Source organism: Ipomoea nil, unplaced genomic scaffold (genome assembly GCF_001879475.1).
Source record: "Ipomoea nil cultivar Tokyo-kokei standard unplaced genomic scaffold, Asagao_1.1 scaffold2480, whole genome shotgun sequence".
Taxonomy (NCBI): domain Eukaryota; kingdom Viridiplantae; phylum Streptophyta; class Magnoliopsida; order Solanales; family Convolvulaceae; genus Ipomoea; species Ipomoea nil.
Window position 1 is genome coordinate 101,211 of NW_017618908.1, and position 14,261 is coordinate 115,471.

General features: G+C 37.6%; 2 protein-coding genes across 3 annotated transcripts; one reads left to right on the forward strand and one right to left on the reverse strand.

Moving 5' to 3' along the window:
* Positions 1 to 1,380: 1,380 nt before the first annotated feature.
* Positions 1,381 to 6,394, reverse strand: LOC109153023. Of its 2 annotated transcripts, none has more exons than XM_019300744.1 (8): positions 5,863 to 6,392; positions 5,319 to 5,381; positions 4,273 to 5,028; positions 4,038 to 4,172; positions 3,653 to 3,736; positions 3,314 to 3,373; positions 2,508 to 2,594; positions 1,381 to 1,876 (listed from the first exon to the last, which is right to left on the reverse strand). In XM_019300744.1, exons 1-8 carry the CDS (start codon positions 6,259 to 6,261, stop codon positions 1,595 to 1,597), a joined length of 1,866 nt encoding a protein of 621 aa, XP_019156289.1. In that variant the 5' UTR covers positions 6,262 to 6,392; the 3' UTR covers positions 1,381 to 1,594. The 2 variants fall into 2 exon arrangements, with proteins under 2 accessions (XP_019156289.1, XP_019156290.1); XM_019300745.1 differs by having other exon boundaries at positions 1,783 to 2,004; positions 5,863 to 6,394.
* A 5,059-nt stretch (positions 6,395 to 11,453) lies between these two features.
* LOC109152700 lies at positions 11,454 to 14,234 on the forward strand. Its single transcript, XM_019300353.1, has 3 exons — positions 11,454 to 13,595; positions 13,668 to 13,726; positions 13,925 to 14,234. Exons 1-3 carry the CDS (start codon positions 11,454 to 11,456, stop codon positions 14,232 to 14,234), a joined length of 2,511 nt encoding a protein of 836 aa, XP_019155898.1.
* Positions 14,235 to 14,261: the final 27 nt, after the last annotated feature.

Sequence of the window (14,261 nt, forward strand, 5' to 3'; positions counted from 1 at the left end):
TTAATGTCCGTCCATTAAAAAGTCCTTCAACTTCAACTCCACTCATCAGCATTCACCCAGCATATGCTCCCTCTAGCCTCCAGCTGCTGCTATATTACTGTGCTGTTTGTTGAACGCAACGTTTTAGGAGGCTGATTTTACGCATCTTCTCTTCAACAAGAAGAAGAAGAAGAAGAAGGAAAATCACGTGAAACCCCCCCCTCCCCTCGGCCCTCACATCCATCATTCATTCAAAAATAGAGGGGTAAAAATGGGTATAATTATTAATGAGGGAATCCCTCCACTCATTTATTTAATTATTAATTCTGGGACTGGGAGGGAATCATCCACTCACAGCCACTGCATATATTTTTCTTTCTGCTATGTTTATGGGAAATTGCAAATATAATATAATAATTTTCTTTCTTTCTTTCTTTGCAGTTAATGCTGCCTGCTCTTGGTTATAATAAAAAGTGAGTAAATGAAAGAGTGAGTGCAAAAAGTTTTTTCATAAAATATTATTAAAAACTTGTACAATGAATGTATCACTATCAAGTCCCCTAGATGATTGAAGCAAGTACTTACAGAGAGTTTGGTTGGAGAGATTTTAAATTCCCTTCCCACTTAATTCCCATCTAATTTCAAAGACCATTAAATTCCATAGTTTAGTTGAAGGGAATTGCAATTCCATGGAATTGCAATTCCTCCATTTTCATGGAATTAAAATCCCATGTCCCCCTGGTATTTTAATTCCTGGGAAAAAAAGATAGTGATGAGTCAAAATCACCCCTTCCTTTTTTAACCTAAAATAAATGTCTAACAACAATAATGGACATTTTTGACTTTATACTACTTATTCCCTTTCAATTTCCATGTATACCAAACATTGGAATTGAAATTCCCAGTAATTCTATTCCTGTCAACCAAACACTGGAATTTAAATTCCCACTTTATTCCCAGTAATTCAACTCCCATGAAATTACAATTCCTTTCCCACATAATTCCCCCCTCCAACCAAACGCCCTGTTACTGTATTAAAAACCAAGTCCTTCCCCCCCAACCAATTAAACTGAGTATCAACGTAACATATTTACTCATTTCACCTGCATCAACCTTTAAAAATTTAGCCAAGAGTGATGAAAGTTGAGATTGGGACAGACAATACAAGGAAACCTCTGCTTGCCCATTAATTAAGACCATAAGCCCTAAATGCATATATAATTTCTTCTCTTCTATGTTAAAGTTAATGGATCCCTCGCAATCTATGGTGTCCAGTTTAACCATTTGGATCCCTCGCAATCTATTTGACTTTCCAATTACTAATTAGTATTAACTCTTGTTGTATAGAGTTAATTCCAAGAATGGTCCATTAAAATTTCAATAACATAACATTACCCTAGCTAATCAAATTAGTTGTCCAAGTAAAATCTATTAAAATTTCAAATAGGATGTCAGACTTCATGCTTCACGTGGTTGCCAAAATGTAGCAATATTAAGCATCCTATCATTCTCTGCGTAAATTTAATATATTTACATCAGATTAACTAATGTACACGAGTGAACTGGTCTACCAAATCTCAAGCCTGAGTGATCTCTCAAGTCTAAAGTTCAAGGATCACTCAGCACCGTTAGCAGCGGCGCCCTCTTCGGGTTTAGTCTTGTTGAATGATCTATGTTTATCCAGGGTTGGCATGTAGACCTCGGTTGATTTCTTAAGAACATCACTGGCTCCTCTGTCATTCGACCGGGGGCTCAGCAGCTGCTTCTCAATGTCTTCAAACTTGGCAGTGGCCAGTGGTTCTGTGCCAACACTCTTTGTGGTTGATGGTCCTATTGTAAGCGTAGCAGCTTCATCTCTTGAAGCATACCACGTATTACCACATGCTCCACACTCAAGCTGAAACAATGACAAAGATGAGTGGAAGGATATTCTAGGCATATCAAGCTTAATGTTATACTCATAATGAAGCAAGTGCAAAATTGGGCTGCCAAAGGATCCAGACATACACTTCAAAATCTTCAATCCCTTACAATGAACCAAGTCAGCAAATGGAAAGTTACCTCACAGGAAATGTTAAATAAACCATAAAGCTAGCTATGTAAAACGCCATAAACTGAAATATTGAAAGAGTACGCATCTGGTAATGGCAATGGTTTAAAAAAAAAAAAAAAAAAAAAAAAAAAAGGAATCCCTTGCATTTAGAAGTGAAGGGACATCCGAAGTCTTTGTTCGACTCATGGTTTCCAGTCCCCCATTTCCCTCTGAGGAACATGTTAATCAAGCTAAAATGATTACTCCTATTAAAGGGAGAACAGTTTGCCAATAAAGCTATAAAGAAAACTAGACTCTAAATATCTTACAATCTCAACAACCCTAAAATCCCTAAATACTTTACTTGACCAGAATTTCATTTGCAACAAGATGAATTTGAATACCATAGATCCTAATAAAACAAACAACAATATTCCAGGTAATCCTGATCCAGCCAAAGAATATAGTATGACATAGTTATTACCAAAAGAAATACCTGATAGCGATGACCATGTCCAGCCTGAATGATATCTATCAGCCGCACTTGTCTCTCACTACATCGTCTGCAACGAGCATCAGTCATCTGCACCAGAAGATAAGCAAATTAAAGACTATTTTTCATAATTGTCCTGGCAACCCTGTTTGTTTCTACTAATATTATAAATTATAAATTCACACATAGGATCAAAATGATCTGCAAGCATGTGCTGGGACAATCTAGTTAAGATTCTCTTAACTTTGGCAGCAGAAAGTATATGAATTATAATCCATGCAATCGGGTAGCTAGAAAATGATACTGAGATCTTTGTACAATATTAGTACAATATCACTTCATCAGATAGATCCATTATATGCACAAGAAAAATGAAATTAAGCTGATCTACATCACAAGGAACCTTCACATATCCACCAAATAGGCAAATACTGCAGTTTTCCAACTTCAAATTATTCCTTGCTCATCTTACACGACAACTATCTACCTTTGACACAACTACTTAATGAAAAATATAAGCAGTAGAAGAACAAGTAAAAGCAACTTGATGATTTATGACAAACCAAAAACAGTAGGGGGCAAACAAAAAGGCAGAGCCTAATGCACAAGATTCTCACATAATGATGGGTTGGAGGAAAGAATATGTGAAGCTTAGAAGCCATTTCAATATTTGAACCCAATCTAAATTGCATATGGGTGCGCAATTGAGTGATTGACCACTATTCTATACCTATGACAAAGCTCAACATTCAAAAAGAAAATAGAAAACTATTTTAAAATATATACAATTGAACAAAAATAAAAGAAACCTGCACGGGTTCTTGCTCCTCGGGCTGCCTACTTGCAAGCTCATCTGAAGTCAAACCTTCCTGGAATTCAATTAAGATTTGCATGCTATAATAAGAAACAGTATAACAATCTCCTAATATCAAATCCCAAATTCTTCAAGAAATCTCATTTAAGTAATGCACTCGTTGAATCCCATTTAACGTTAACTGGATTTGCTATTTGTGCAGTTCAATGTCAGCATAATGTTATAATGGCTTATGCTCCAATATATCAAAAACAGTTAAGGGAAAACTAAGAATAAATGTACTGTAAATGGAGAACAGCAATTCAAAATAAATAAATGTCAACAGGAACCATGCCTTCAATTCAGTTGGCGTCATGTTTGATATTTGTGATGCTTCCAACTCCCCATTTAAGAGACGTCGGGCTAAGAGCGCATTGTTCTGCTCACAAAAAAAAAAAAAAAAAAAAAAAAAAAAAAAAGGAAAGAGACATTAAAGTAAAATGACAACTAGAACACAAATTTCAATGATTATAAATAAAAATAAGTCTTGCAAAGAAAACACTCAGGATGAACATCTAGGTAAGTCAAGCCACTCTATCTCATACTAAAAGGTCTTATCATTCTCACGAAGCAGCATATTTGCAATTAAATATGTAAATCCACCCACAAGTGTAATCCATAAGATAGATACATGTTAACTATAATTCAGAAGAAACAGATACGCAAACTAACTTCTCAACCTTAAGATTAAAGAGTAACTGCCGCATCTTTTGGTTGTACTTTTGAAAATCTGAGGAAAGTGCATCATGTACAGCTCTCTCAAGAGAAACTACAGCAGGAACTGCACTGTCTGGCCAATGAAAATTGGCTTCACCCTATAGAAAGAGAGACAGATTTAATATCTCAAAAGGAAATGCTTATACTATACCAGTACTCTGAAAATTATCTCAACAATCAAAAGATCTCAATGCTTACATTTGAACAGTTTTCTTGAGACCCATTCACATGTTTTGAGGAATTTGTTTTATCAGGATCACTACCATCAGAAATACATTTTTCTTTAGCATCACCCTGCCCACCATCCCAAGGATTGCACATGAACTCAATTGCTTGAAGCAGCTTTTCCAAGCACTTGTTGCGATGATCAGCACCGGTGAGGACATCAAAGTTTTTAAGAATTGTGAAGTACTCTGATGCATTACTGGCACAACTTCCAGGTGTTTCTGCTTTAAGAGATTGACCAGATCTAGTAGGTGCTTCTTCCTCTCTAGAAACATCTAACAAATGCATGCTCTTTTTCCTCAGAAGGCGTTTACTCTTCAACAACTGATCTTCATGCACAGTGGAAAGGTCCTCAGGCTCAATGTCAGGAAGATCACCAATTCGTGACATAGTTTTCTGAACAAGGAGATCAATCTCATGTTGCTTGCTATCTTCATAGTCCTTGTCTGTTAACTTGAAAAGCTTCCTCTGTTCAGTGTCATAGACTTTTTGAACAATAAAGCCAGGATGTTGTTTGCGATTTGGAATCTGTTTGTTTAAGGGAATGAAGTGTACCACACACTTGTGCATAACAGACTCAGCAGGCACCTCATCACGGTGAAAACTATAGAACAACTCCCTTGTATCACGTGATTGCCAGTTTCCACCTGTCCTTTTCTCTGCTTCTTCAGGTCGATAAAACCACTGCCCAGTGACCATCATGTTTCCTTTGCTAGTCTGAGAAATATCCTGCAAGCATAAAAGTGTTCATCAATATAAGATCAAAAGAGAGCTCAGAAAACAACCAGAAAGCTCTGGTTTTGAAAGGGGAATATGTTCTATGTTTTATCACTGTCATAGAAAGTATTCTCAGTTTTGTAGAACATTGGTCTCCATTCTCCAGACAAATTGGTACTCATTGAAAAGGCAGAATTAAAAGGGGTAAGAAACTCCATTCTCCATATGCCATCAAGAAAACTTAGAAGCAATATAAAAACCAAAATTCTAGTATTCTACTATCTCATAAATACAATCATTACCTTGATAATAGCAACATAAGGTTTCTGATTTTGCACCTCAGGAACTAACAGCACTGGGTCCTCCTACACCACAGTAGAGCATAATAAAATAAGGGCATAACAGCACAAAAGGAAATAGGAACTCATACAATCTGGTAAATAGAAAATGAAAATGAAAAATAATTCAATTGCAGACCTTGAAAAGTACTCTATAAATGATTTTTTTCATTGTATCTAGAGCACATTATATTATAGCAATTTGAAGTTAGTGCTATAGTTGCACTACCGAGTGAAATATAATCCTCAGCCTCTCCACAATATTTGCTTACTGAATTGAACTAGTGCAATAGTCCTAGAATGCACCAGCAAAGATCATACAGCACAACCCTAAAAAAACTCCAAGTAACACAGAAGATTCCAATATAATCATACAAGACAATCAAATACCTAACCAGCAGTTAATAATGATTAATAATAAGATAATGCTTATAACCCCAAAGCAAATACATAGGCATTTTTCAGCTTAAACAAATTAATCACGCATTTAAAAAAAAGAAATGCTCACTAGGTCATAGCTGAGTCCATCATATTCGAATGATTTGTAGTGGTTCCTTCGGCCTCGACCCTTTCCGCTAACCCTAATGACATCGCCGATGGGCTTTGCGTCTTCCTGCGCTTCCTCCTCAACCTCCTCCTCCGGCTCCGACTCCTCCACGGCTTTGCTCTTCGCCTTCTTATCCCTGCTGCTCCTCTTGTCCTTTTCTACGTCTTCCTCTGAATCCTCCGCCTCCTTCCTCTTGTTCTGATTTTGCTTCTCTTCTTCTTCTTCGTCTTCTTCACCGAGCTTCATTCTCTTGCGTTTCCGTTTCTCTTCGGCATTGTGAGATGAACGGGACAGCCGTGACAGTACCAACTCGTCGTCTTCATCACTCGTATCAATCTGCGCGAACCGCCTGTTTCCCATTTCTGCCTTGGAGAGAGAGTGTGAGTCTCTGAGAGGAAAAGCCGGACAGTTTCTCAATTTGAGCTTGCCAATTGGACGGTGATCAGCCCTCTGTTAGCGTGTATCGCCGGTTTAATGCTCTGTTATTTGTATCGAAATAAACCAAGTAGACAAAAATATATGGTTTTTGGGAGATTTAAAATTATATATTTACATATAGATTTGATCAGGTAAGATCATCTTTTCAAATGAGATCGTGAGATCAAATCCCATTCACTTAATATTATCTTGGAACTTTGGAAGGTTTAAATTTCATTTCATTTTCTTTTTATTTTGTCTTTTTAAGTTTTGACGTGTATTGTTTTGAAATTTTCAAGAGTAATAGAGTAATTTAGTTGTGATGTGTATCATTGGTTTTTTATAATCTCGATAATTCTTCTTCTTTGCTTAATCTTCTATGCTCTTGAATATTGTCTCAGTTTTCATCTCTTAAGTATACTCTCCTTCAATCGAATTTTTCTCTTTAAAATTTTGCTATGATTTTTTATTTGGTGGTCGTAATAGCATTACCGAGAAACTCAATGGCCGATTATCTTCTCAACCCGATGGCCATCAAGATAACAATAATATAAACTATGAATAGCAATATTAAAGCTAATACATGAAAGATAGGGAAAAAAATGATGAAAACTTAGCTAGAAACTAAGTATTTATATTATTTTGATTATCTATTTCGCTCTTGGCTACTGGTAGGATTTTATTCCATCTCCAAACTTAGTATAAAATGGAGAAAGCGCGCTTGAATAGATGTTCAGTGGGTTTGCACATATGAGAAAGTTGATTTCAATTCAGTTGTCAACAGATAGATGTTACAATACTAAAGAAGTTACCAACTGTTTACGTCAAAATAAGAAATTCCTGGACGTTAATTTGATTGGCACATAGTGATGTGCCGAGGAGAGAGGGTTAAGGGTGGTGGCCGGAGGTGGAGCGGCGGTGGTAACGATTATTTCTGATGAATTTGTCGACATTCTGTTTGAGTGGAAGGGAAAATAGGATGATCTAACCTAAGGCATAACTGATACCATATGAGAAGGTTGATTTCAATTCAGTTGCCAAAAGATAGATGTTACAATACTAAATTAAAGAAGTTAGGAAACCTAAACATCTCCTAACTAATAGACTAGTATAAGTCAATCAATTTAACACCACACAATTATTAACCTATTACAATAAGGAAATAATAATAAGAATAATAACATTATTAACAGCACAGACGTGCAATCGCCCGTGCATAAAACAATGCACACAACTGCAAATCTGGGGGGTTAGACGCGTCGAACTCAATTCGAACGCGATTCGGCGAACTCTACAACGCAACTTCAACTTTCAGGCCAATTTTGACCCCTTTAACATTAGAACTTGACTTTGTGGTCTTCATAAAAGTTCTATCACTTCGAGTTTCTTTCCAATGACGCAATAATCACTTATTCAGGCATTATTATGCTAAGATATGGTCCAATTACCGAACAATAGTCAAGACAAGCGAAAATTACAACTTATTGCTCTTTTGTTCAACTTGCCTTGAATTGCCCAAGTGATTAAGACCCTTGAAGACATCACTATTTGGCTCCCTGTGAGTATTTTAGCATCTTATTAGCTCCTCATTGGCATCCATCTTTCGTATGCTCATTTTGCTTCCTTTTCAGTGCTTTTTGCTCTAGTTTGGTATACTTTTGCTTCCTTTTGCCTTTTATTCTCTCAATTGTGCATTTGAATGAAACTAAACATAAAATACATCTTTTAGTTCGAACATCTAATAATCACCTTGAAATAAGCACAAAAAAAGGTTAAGAGTGGGGTAAAATATGATACAAAATAAGAGTCATCAATTGCTTTAAGAATAAATGGTATTGACTATGATATTAAATTCACTGTCATCTTTGTCAAGGTGAACCAAAAACTAATTTCCTTGTTTTGATAGGTTTTCCACATGTTTCATAGAACTCGATTTCTTATGCTCGACTTTTTTTGTTTGTTAGACCACGAGGTGTCCTAAGCAAGCCCTAACTGTAGGATGCACCTTTAAACTCGTACCATACTCAGATTAATCCATGTTCACACTAGGTAGGCCCAATTAAGGGGCAAAGTGCTGGGCAAATTGGTTTTTGAAAGAAATACGAAATTCATTAATTAGAAATATCCAAACTAAGTACATCAAAAATAAAAGAGGGAGGTTAACAAACCACTCCACAATGGTCAAACAAAGATACCAACTCCTTAGCTAAGGCATGGAAATCATGGTTCGTAGACTGTTTAACACACGAAAACTATAGGTGATTGAACATCATAGTTGTTTATTTGATATCATTCACAAGATGCAAGTTGAAGTAATTTGTGGCTTGGAGATGACGTTTTGGTAAACAAGCAAGGTGTCTATTTCTACCACAATCCGATCGTATCCAAGGTCTTATCTCCCATTAAGGACCTCTATAATCGCAAGTGCTTCAGCTTCCTTAACTCAAAACAAACCTTTTACACGGTAATGATCTACATGCAACAAACAAACCATGATGATCCTTGAGAACACAACCTAACCTCATGATATTACTTGTTTGGATAGATGAGAGCAACACCAACATTTAGTTTTAGCCAACCCTCAAGAGGTTTATTCCATTTCGTAACCAACTTCACACGTGATGAAACTTTATTTGAGCTATGTTTTACCCTTATTTCACCCCATTTAGTGCATATTTTGGTGTATGTAATGAGGGTTTTGAGCTAAATAATGTGTTTTGTGTATCATTTCACTCAATCACACTACCAATGGGAAAATGAAGCACTTGGAGCCAAAATGAGTTGATTTGGAGTAAAAAGTGCATGGAAAGGAAGTAAAAAGACAGTTGGAAGCATCCCAACAATAAAGGGGCGGGTGAATTGAAGCAAAGTCAAAACCGTGTCATGGTGTCAAACGTGCAGGCACTGGCATGCATGTGCGAGATCCACGCAAGAACACTGCTTTTTGCACGGCCGCACATGCATCGACACGCCTGTGCACCAAACCATACTGTGTTGTATAGAAGGATAATTCCAAATTTGAAAAGAGAGAGTGCAGACAGAGAGATGCAACAACGGGTCCGAAATAACTTATAATTTAGGTTTTCTTGTAGGATTTCATTTCTATACTTGGATTTCACTCTTTGAAGCTCAGGTTATTGTATTTCTACGTTTTAGATCCTTTAAGGATCAATGATGCACTTTTTATCCAAGCAATAAGTTCTATTGCTTATCTCATTTTTACAGTTTTAAGTTTATTTACCTTGATATATTTTTGCTTTTAGTTTATAATATGTGTGAATAGTTTTATTTGGGTTTGGATTGAGGGTTGCATAAGATTCTTGATGCCTATTTGATATCTATTACATACTAGGGGTGAAACTCAATCTATGGTTCTTTGTATTGTGGGATTGCTTTGTATTCTCGTGTTGAATATGTGAGACCTAACATTGCCAACACACTTTTGGTTTGGGATTTGACAACCGATGGACAAGGGGTCAACGTATATCATTGACATGTCTCACAACCATCAAAAATTTCAGTAGACCCATCTCACTACTCCTAGATTCCACCACGAAAGTGGAAAATTTTACAGGTTAAGGTTCCTACAACTTTATTTGTTGGAATTGGCAGCGTCACAAAAGTGGGACAATCCCATCATTTAATTTTTCCTAACGTAAGAACACGAAAGTGGCATGTTACTCCACCGAATTGGTGTTGGCAATTTTAGAACCCGAAGTTGGGTTGACTCCCCTTAATCGTTAGAAATGGGCATCAAATTGATTGTTTCCCGACTCCAATTTCTCCTTTTCACTTTTATCAATTATTTGTGTAGTTTATTTGATGTCATTCACCCAATCCCTTGCTATTTGCTTAGCTTCCACTAATTTTCAATCACCTTGTGACGGTTAGTTTCAAAGAACTATGCATAAATGGTCATCTCAGAGAGCAATATAAACAAATTCATTTTTGTTTGAATCACTTGAAGACTATCAACATAGTCGTCTATCTTGAGAGTATCGCTCTGATGTGCTTCCTCCAATTGAACAACATGGGCTTCGCTTCTTTAATGGTGCAGTCGGGCGTTGTGTTCTTACTATTCCAAAGTTTATCATTCCTAGCTCTCCAAATATCAGTTATGAGTATTTGTGATGATTGGTTGGTTAGTGTCAACTACTCAACGCCCACAAGGGACCAACATTGAGCGTATACATAATCCTTAAAAACATGTTTGGTATTCTTGATTTCATTAGAACAAAACACGCAGAGATGTGAACATAGAACAAATTACACTTTGGGTCCTGTGAGTATTAGGGTACTGGCAATTTGAGTACAGGACTTTCAAAACTCTCAATTTAAACCTTTATCTATTCATTTTTTGGCAGTTTTGGTCCTCCGGACCAAATTGCCGGCCAAAATTGGCCGGAAAATTATTTAATTGTTCGAATTGTTTTTGGGTGAGGGTAAAAACGTCATTTGTTATTGTATTTGGGGGGAAAACACCTTCCGGTCTTTTAGTCAACAACACCACTTGCAATTTGGGGGGAAAGCAACGAATTTGGGGGGAAAATCCAAAGAACTTCATCTTCCACTACTGGAGCAGCGATTGTGTGAAGTGGTCTGGAGCTTCGATTGTGGACATCATCTTCTGGGTTTGGAGAGGGCGAGCTTCATCATCTGCGACTGGAATGGGTCTACAACTACGTAAGAAATTTTTTTTTCGGAGTTTAAATGTGAAGAAATTGAAAGTGTCTGAGCGTATTTGTTGTTTGGGTTGCCTATTTTTTGTGTGTGTGGAGTTGAATGCAAGTTTCTGCATATCTAGGGTTTTGTCCTGGGCTTTATATATGCATAGAATAGGGTTATGTAGTGTTGTTTTGTTCTGCGGGGACCACCACTAAGTTTCTGCAAGTATTATTGTGTTGTGTTGTGTTGTGTGGGCACCACCACTATACTAATACTTTTGTCAAGATTCCATGTGCATAAACTGGGAGTTGGAGCAATTTCTGTATACCTTTATTGCTTTGTGGTCTGTGGGGTCCAGTATGTTGACTATTGTATGTGTAAATGGTTTCTTTACAGGGGATGGAGTTGGTCCTTTTTCTGTTTGCCTTTTCCATAATGGAGTAATAAATAGGGTAGGTGAGGTTAAATATATGGGTGGTGATGTAGAGGTTTATGACAGAATGGAAGCTAGGGAAATTTGTTTACAAATGTTGAAGGATATGATTAAAAATTTAGGGTATAGTGAAGTAGGAGCACTAATATATTGCCTTTCCAATGATGGTTTGAAGTTGCTGCAATCTGACATGGATGTAATAACAATATTGAATGAGGACAACCCAGGCAATATGTTGGAGTTTTGGGTTGAAACAATGGATGAGGTGGACTTGGTTGATGCTGATATGGAAGTACTGGAGACAGAAAGTGATTGGGAAAATGCAATTGAGGTAGAGTGTTTGAAGGTAGAAGAGCAGGTTGCAGAACAGCAGAAGGTGGCAGAAAAGCAGAAGGCTGCAAATGCAGAAGCTAGAGCTGTGGATGATGCTTTTGTGGAAAATAGGAAAACAAAAAAAGTTAAGACCAATGATGAGGTGGAAATTAAGTTTTCAGATGAGGAGTCAATTGTTGATTCTGATAGTGATGTTGAGGGTAAGTGGCCTATATTTAGAGCTGCAACAGACATGAAGGACCCACAGTTTAGGTTAGGAATGACTTTTGCATCTAAACAACAGTTTAGAGAGGCTGTGCAAAATTATGCTTTCAATAATGGCAAAGAGATTAAAACTCTGAAAAATGACAAGGAGAGGATAATTGTTAAATGTACACAGGAGGGGTGTCCTTGGAGAATAGGGTTGAGGAAAGTACTTGGTTCAATGACATGGAGGATTTTGAATATGACAGATGAACATGAAAGCTGTAGTTGGGTATGGGAAAATGGTATGGTTAAGTCTTCTGTGGTGGCTAAAAGGTGGTTAACTGAATTGCAAGACCATCCTGATTGGATGATGAGGAAGTTCAAGGATAAGGTGTGCAGTCAGGAGGGTTTTTATGTTAGCAATTCACAGGCCTATAGGGCTATTTGGAAGGCAAAGAAGCTAAGGCAAGGTAAAGTGGAAGATACCTTTAAGAAGATATGGAGTTATAAGGCAGAAATAGAAAGAACAAACCCCAAGACAACCTGTCCTGTAAAACTCAGTGACCTAACTGATGAAAGTGGCAATTCCAGGTTTTTGAGAATGTATGTGTGTTGGGAAGCTAGCAAGCAAGGATTCAAGCACTGTAGAAGAATAATAGGTTTAGATGGGTGTCACCTTAGAACTGAAACTGGTGGGATGCTACTAACAGCTGTTAGTATTGATGGCAATGATAGTATATTTCCACTAGCATATGCTATTGTGGAAGGGGAGAAAAAGGAATCTTGGACATGGTTTCTACAACTTCTGAAAACTGATTTGGAAATAACTAGAGGTGTTGAGGATGAATATTGCTTCATTAGTGATAAACAGAAAGGGTTGATTCCTGCATTTGAGAGTGAGCTACCTGGTGTGGAGAATAGATTCTGTGTGAGGCACCTTCATGCAAACATGAAGGTGGCAGGTTTCCAAGGAAAGGCCCTTAAGGACTGCCTGTGGGCTTGTGCTAGGGCAACCACTTTGAATGCATTCAATGTTGAATTAAGTAAACTTAGGGGCTTAGATGAAGATGCATACCAATGGCTTGGTGATAAGAGTCCAACAGAGTGGTCTAGATCTCACTTTTCTACACAGTCTCATTGTGACATGTTGGTTAATAACATCTGTGAGTCATGGAATGGATCTATAAAGGATGCAAGGGACAAACCCATTATTGAATGTCTTGAAATACTAAGGAAAATGTTGATGGGCAAGTTCTTTGAGAAAAGACAAAAAGCTGCAGAGTGGAAAGCCTTGCTATGTCCTGCAATTGTGAGAAAGCTTAAGAAAATTGAGAAGGATGCATCAACATACCATGCAACACAATGTGATTTCCATAAGTTTGAAGTAAGCCATTTATATGGGGATCAACAAGAGGTTGATCTGGAAGCAAAAAAGTGTTCCTGTAGGGTTTGGGACCTAACTGGCATTCCATGCAAACATGCCATTTGTGCTATATGGAAAAAGCATGGAAAGGGTTCAGTTACTGACTATGTCCATCCCTGCTACTCCAAAGAGACCTACTTGAAGGTATATGGTGGTTGTATCAACCCTATGACAGGTCCAGATGATTGGCCACAATGTGACAGAACCCCACCATTGCCTCCTTTGTATACTGCCAAGGTATATATGCTTTGCCTAGTCATTAATGTGTTCTTATTCTATTCACTTTATCTTGACTAAATTGATTTGCAGGTTGGGAGGCCCAAAAAGCAAAGGGCAAGGTCAGCTGCTGAATTGACAATAGATGGAAAGTATGTGTCCAGACAACACATTCAGTTACATTGTGGACTGTGCAGGCAACCTGGCCACAATGCAAGGAAATGTCCTACAAATCCAAATAAAAAGGTTTACTTTGTGGCCTCTCATTAGATATTCAACTACATTTCCTAGTTTTGGTGTATTATGCCTGAGTTTACTTATCATGTTTCTTTGTTTTTTCCCAGTTGAAGCCAAAAAAAAAGATTCATCTATAGTGCAAGACAAATCCCCATCCACCTTCCTTCAGGGCACAACCAGCCTCATGAGGGTGTAGCTGAGACAGAAGACCACTTTCCCTCTGGTGACCAGCAGCAGCAGGAGCTAGATGACCTACCAGCAGCACAGCAGCTAGATGAGCAGGACCAAAGCCAATCCAAGGACAGTAAGGGCAAAAGGAAATTGAGGCCCTCCAATAGGAAAAAACCCTATTATACCAGGAGCAAGACCACCTTCAAATCCAAGTTCTTTGGAAATAAGGGTGAACCAATTGACCTTGAGTGATTGCCAACTAGGTGCTTGTTAGGTTGC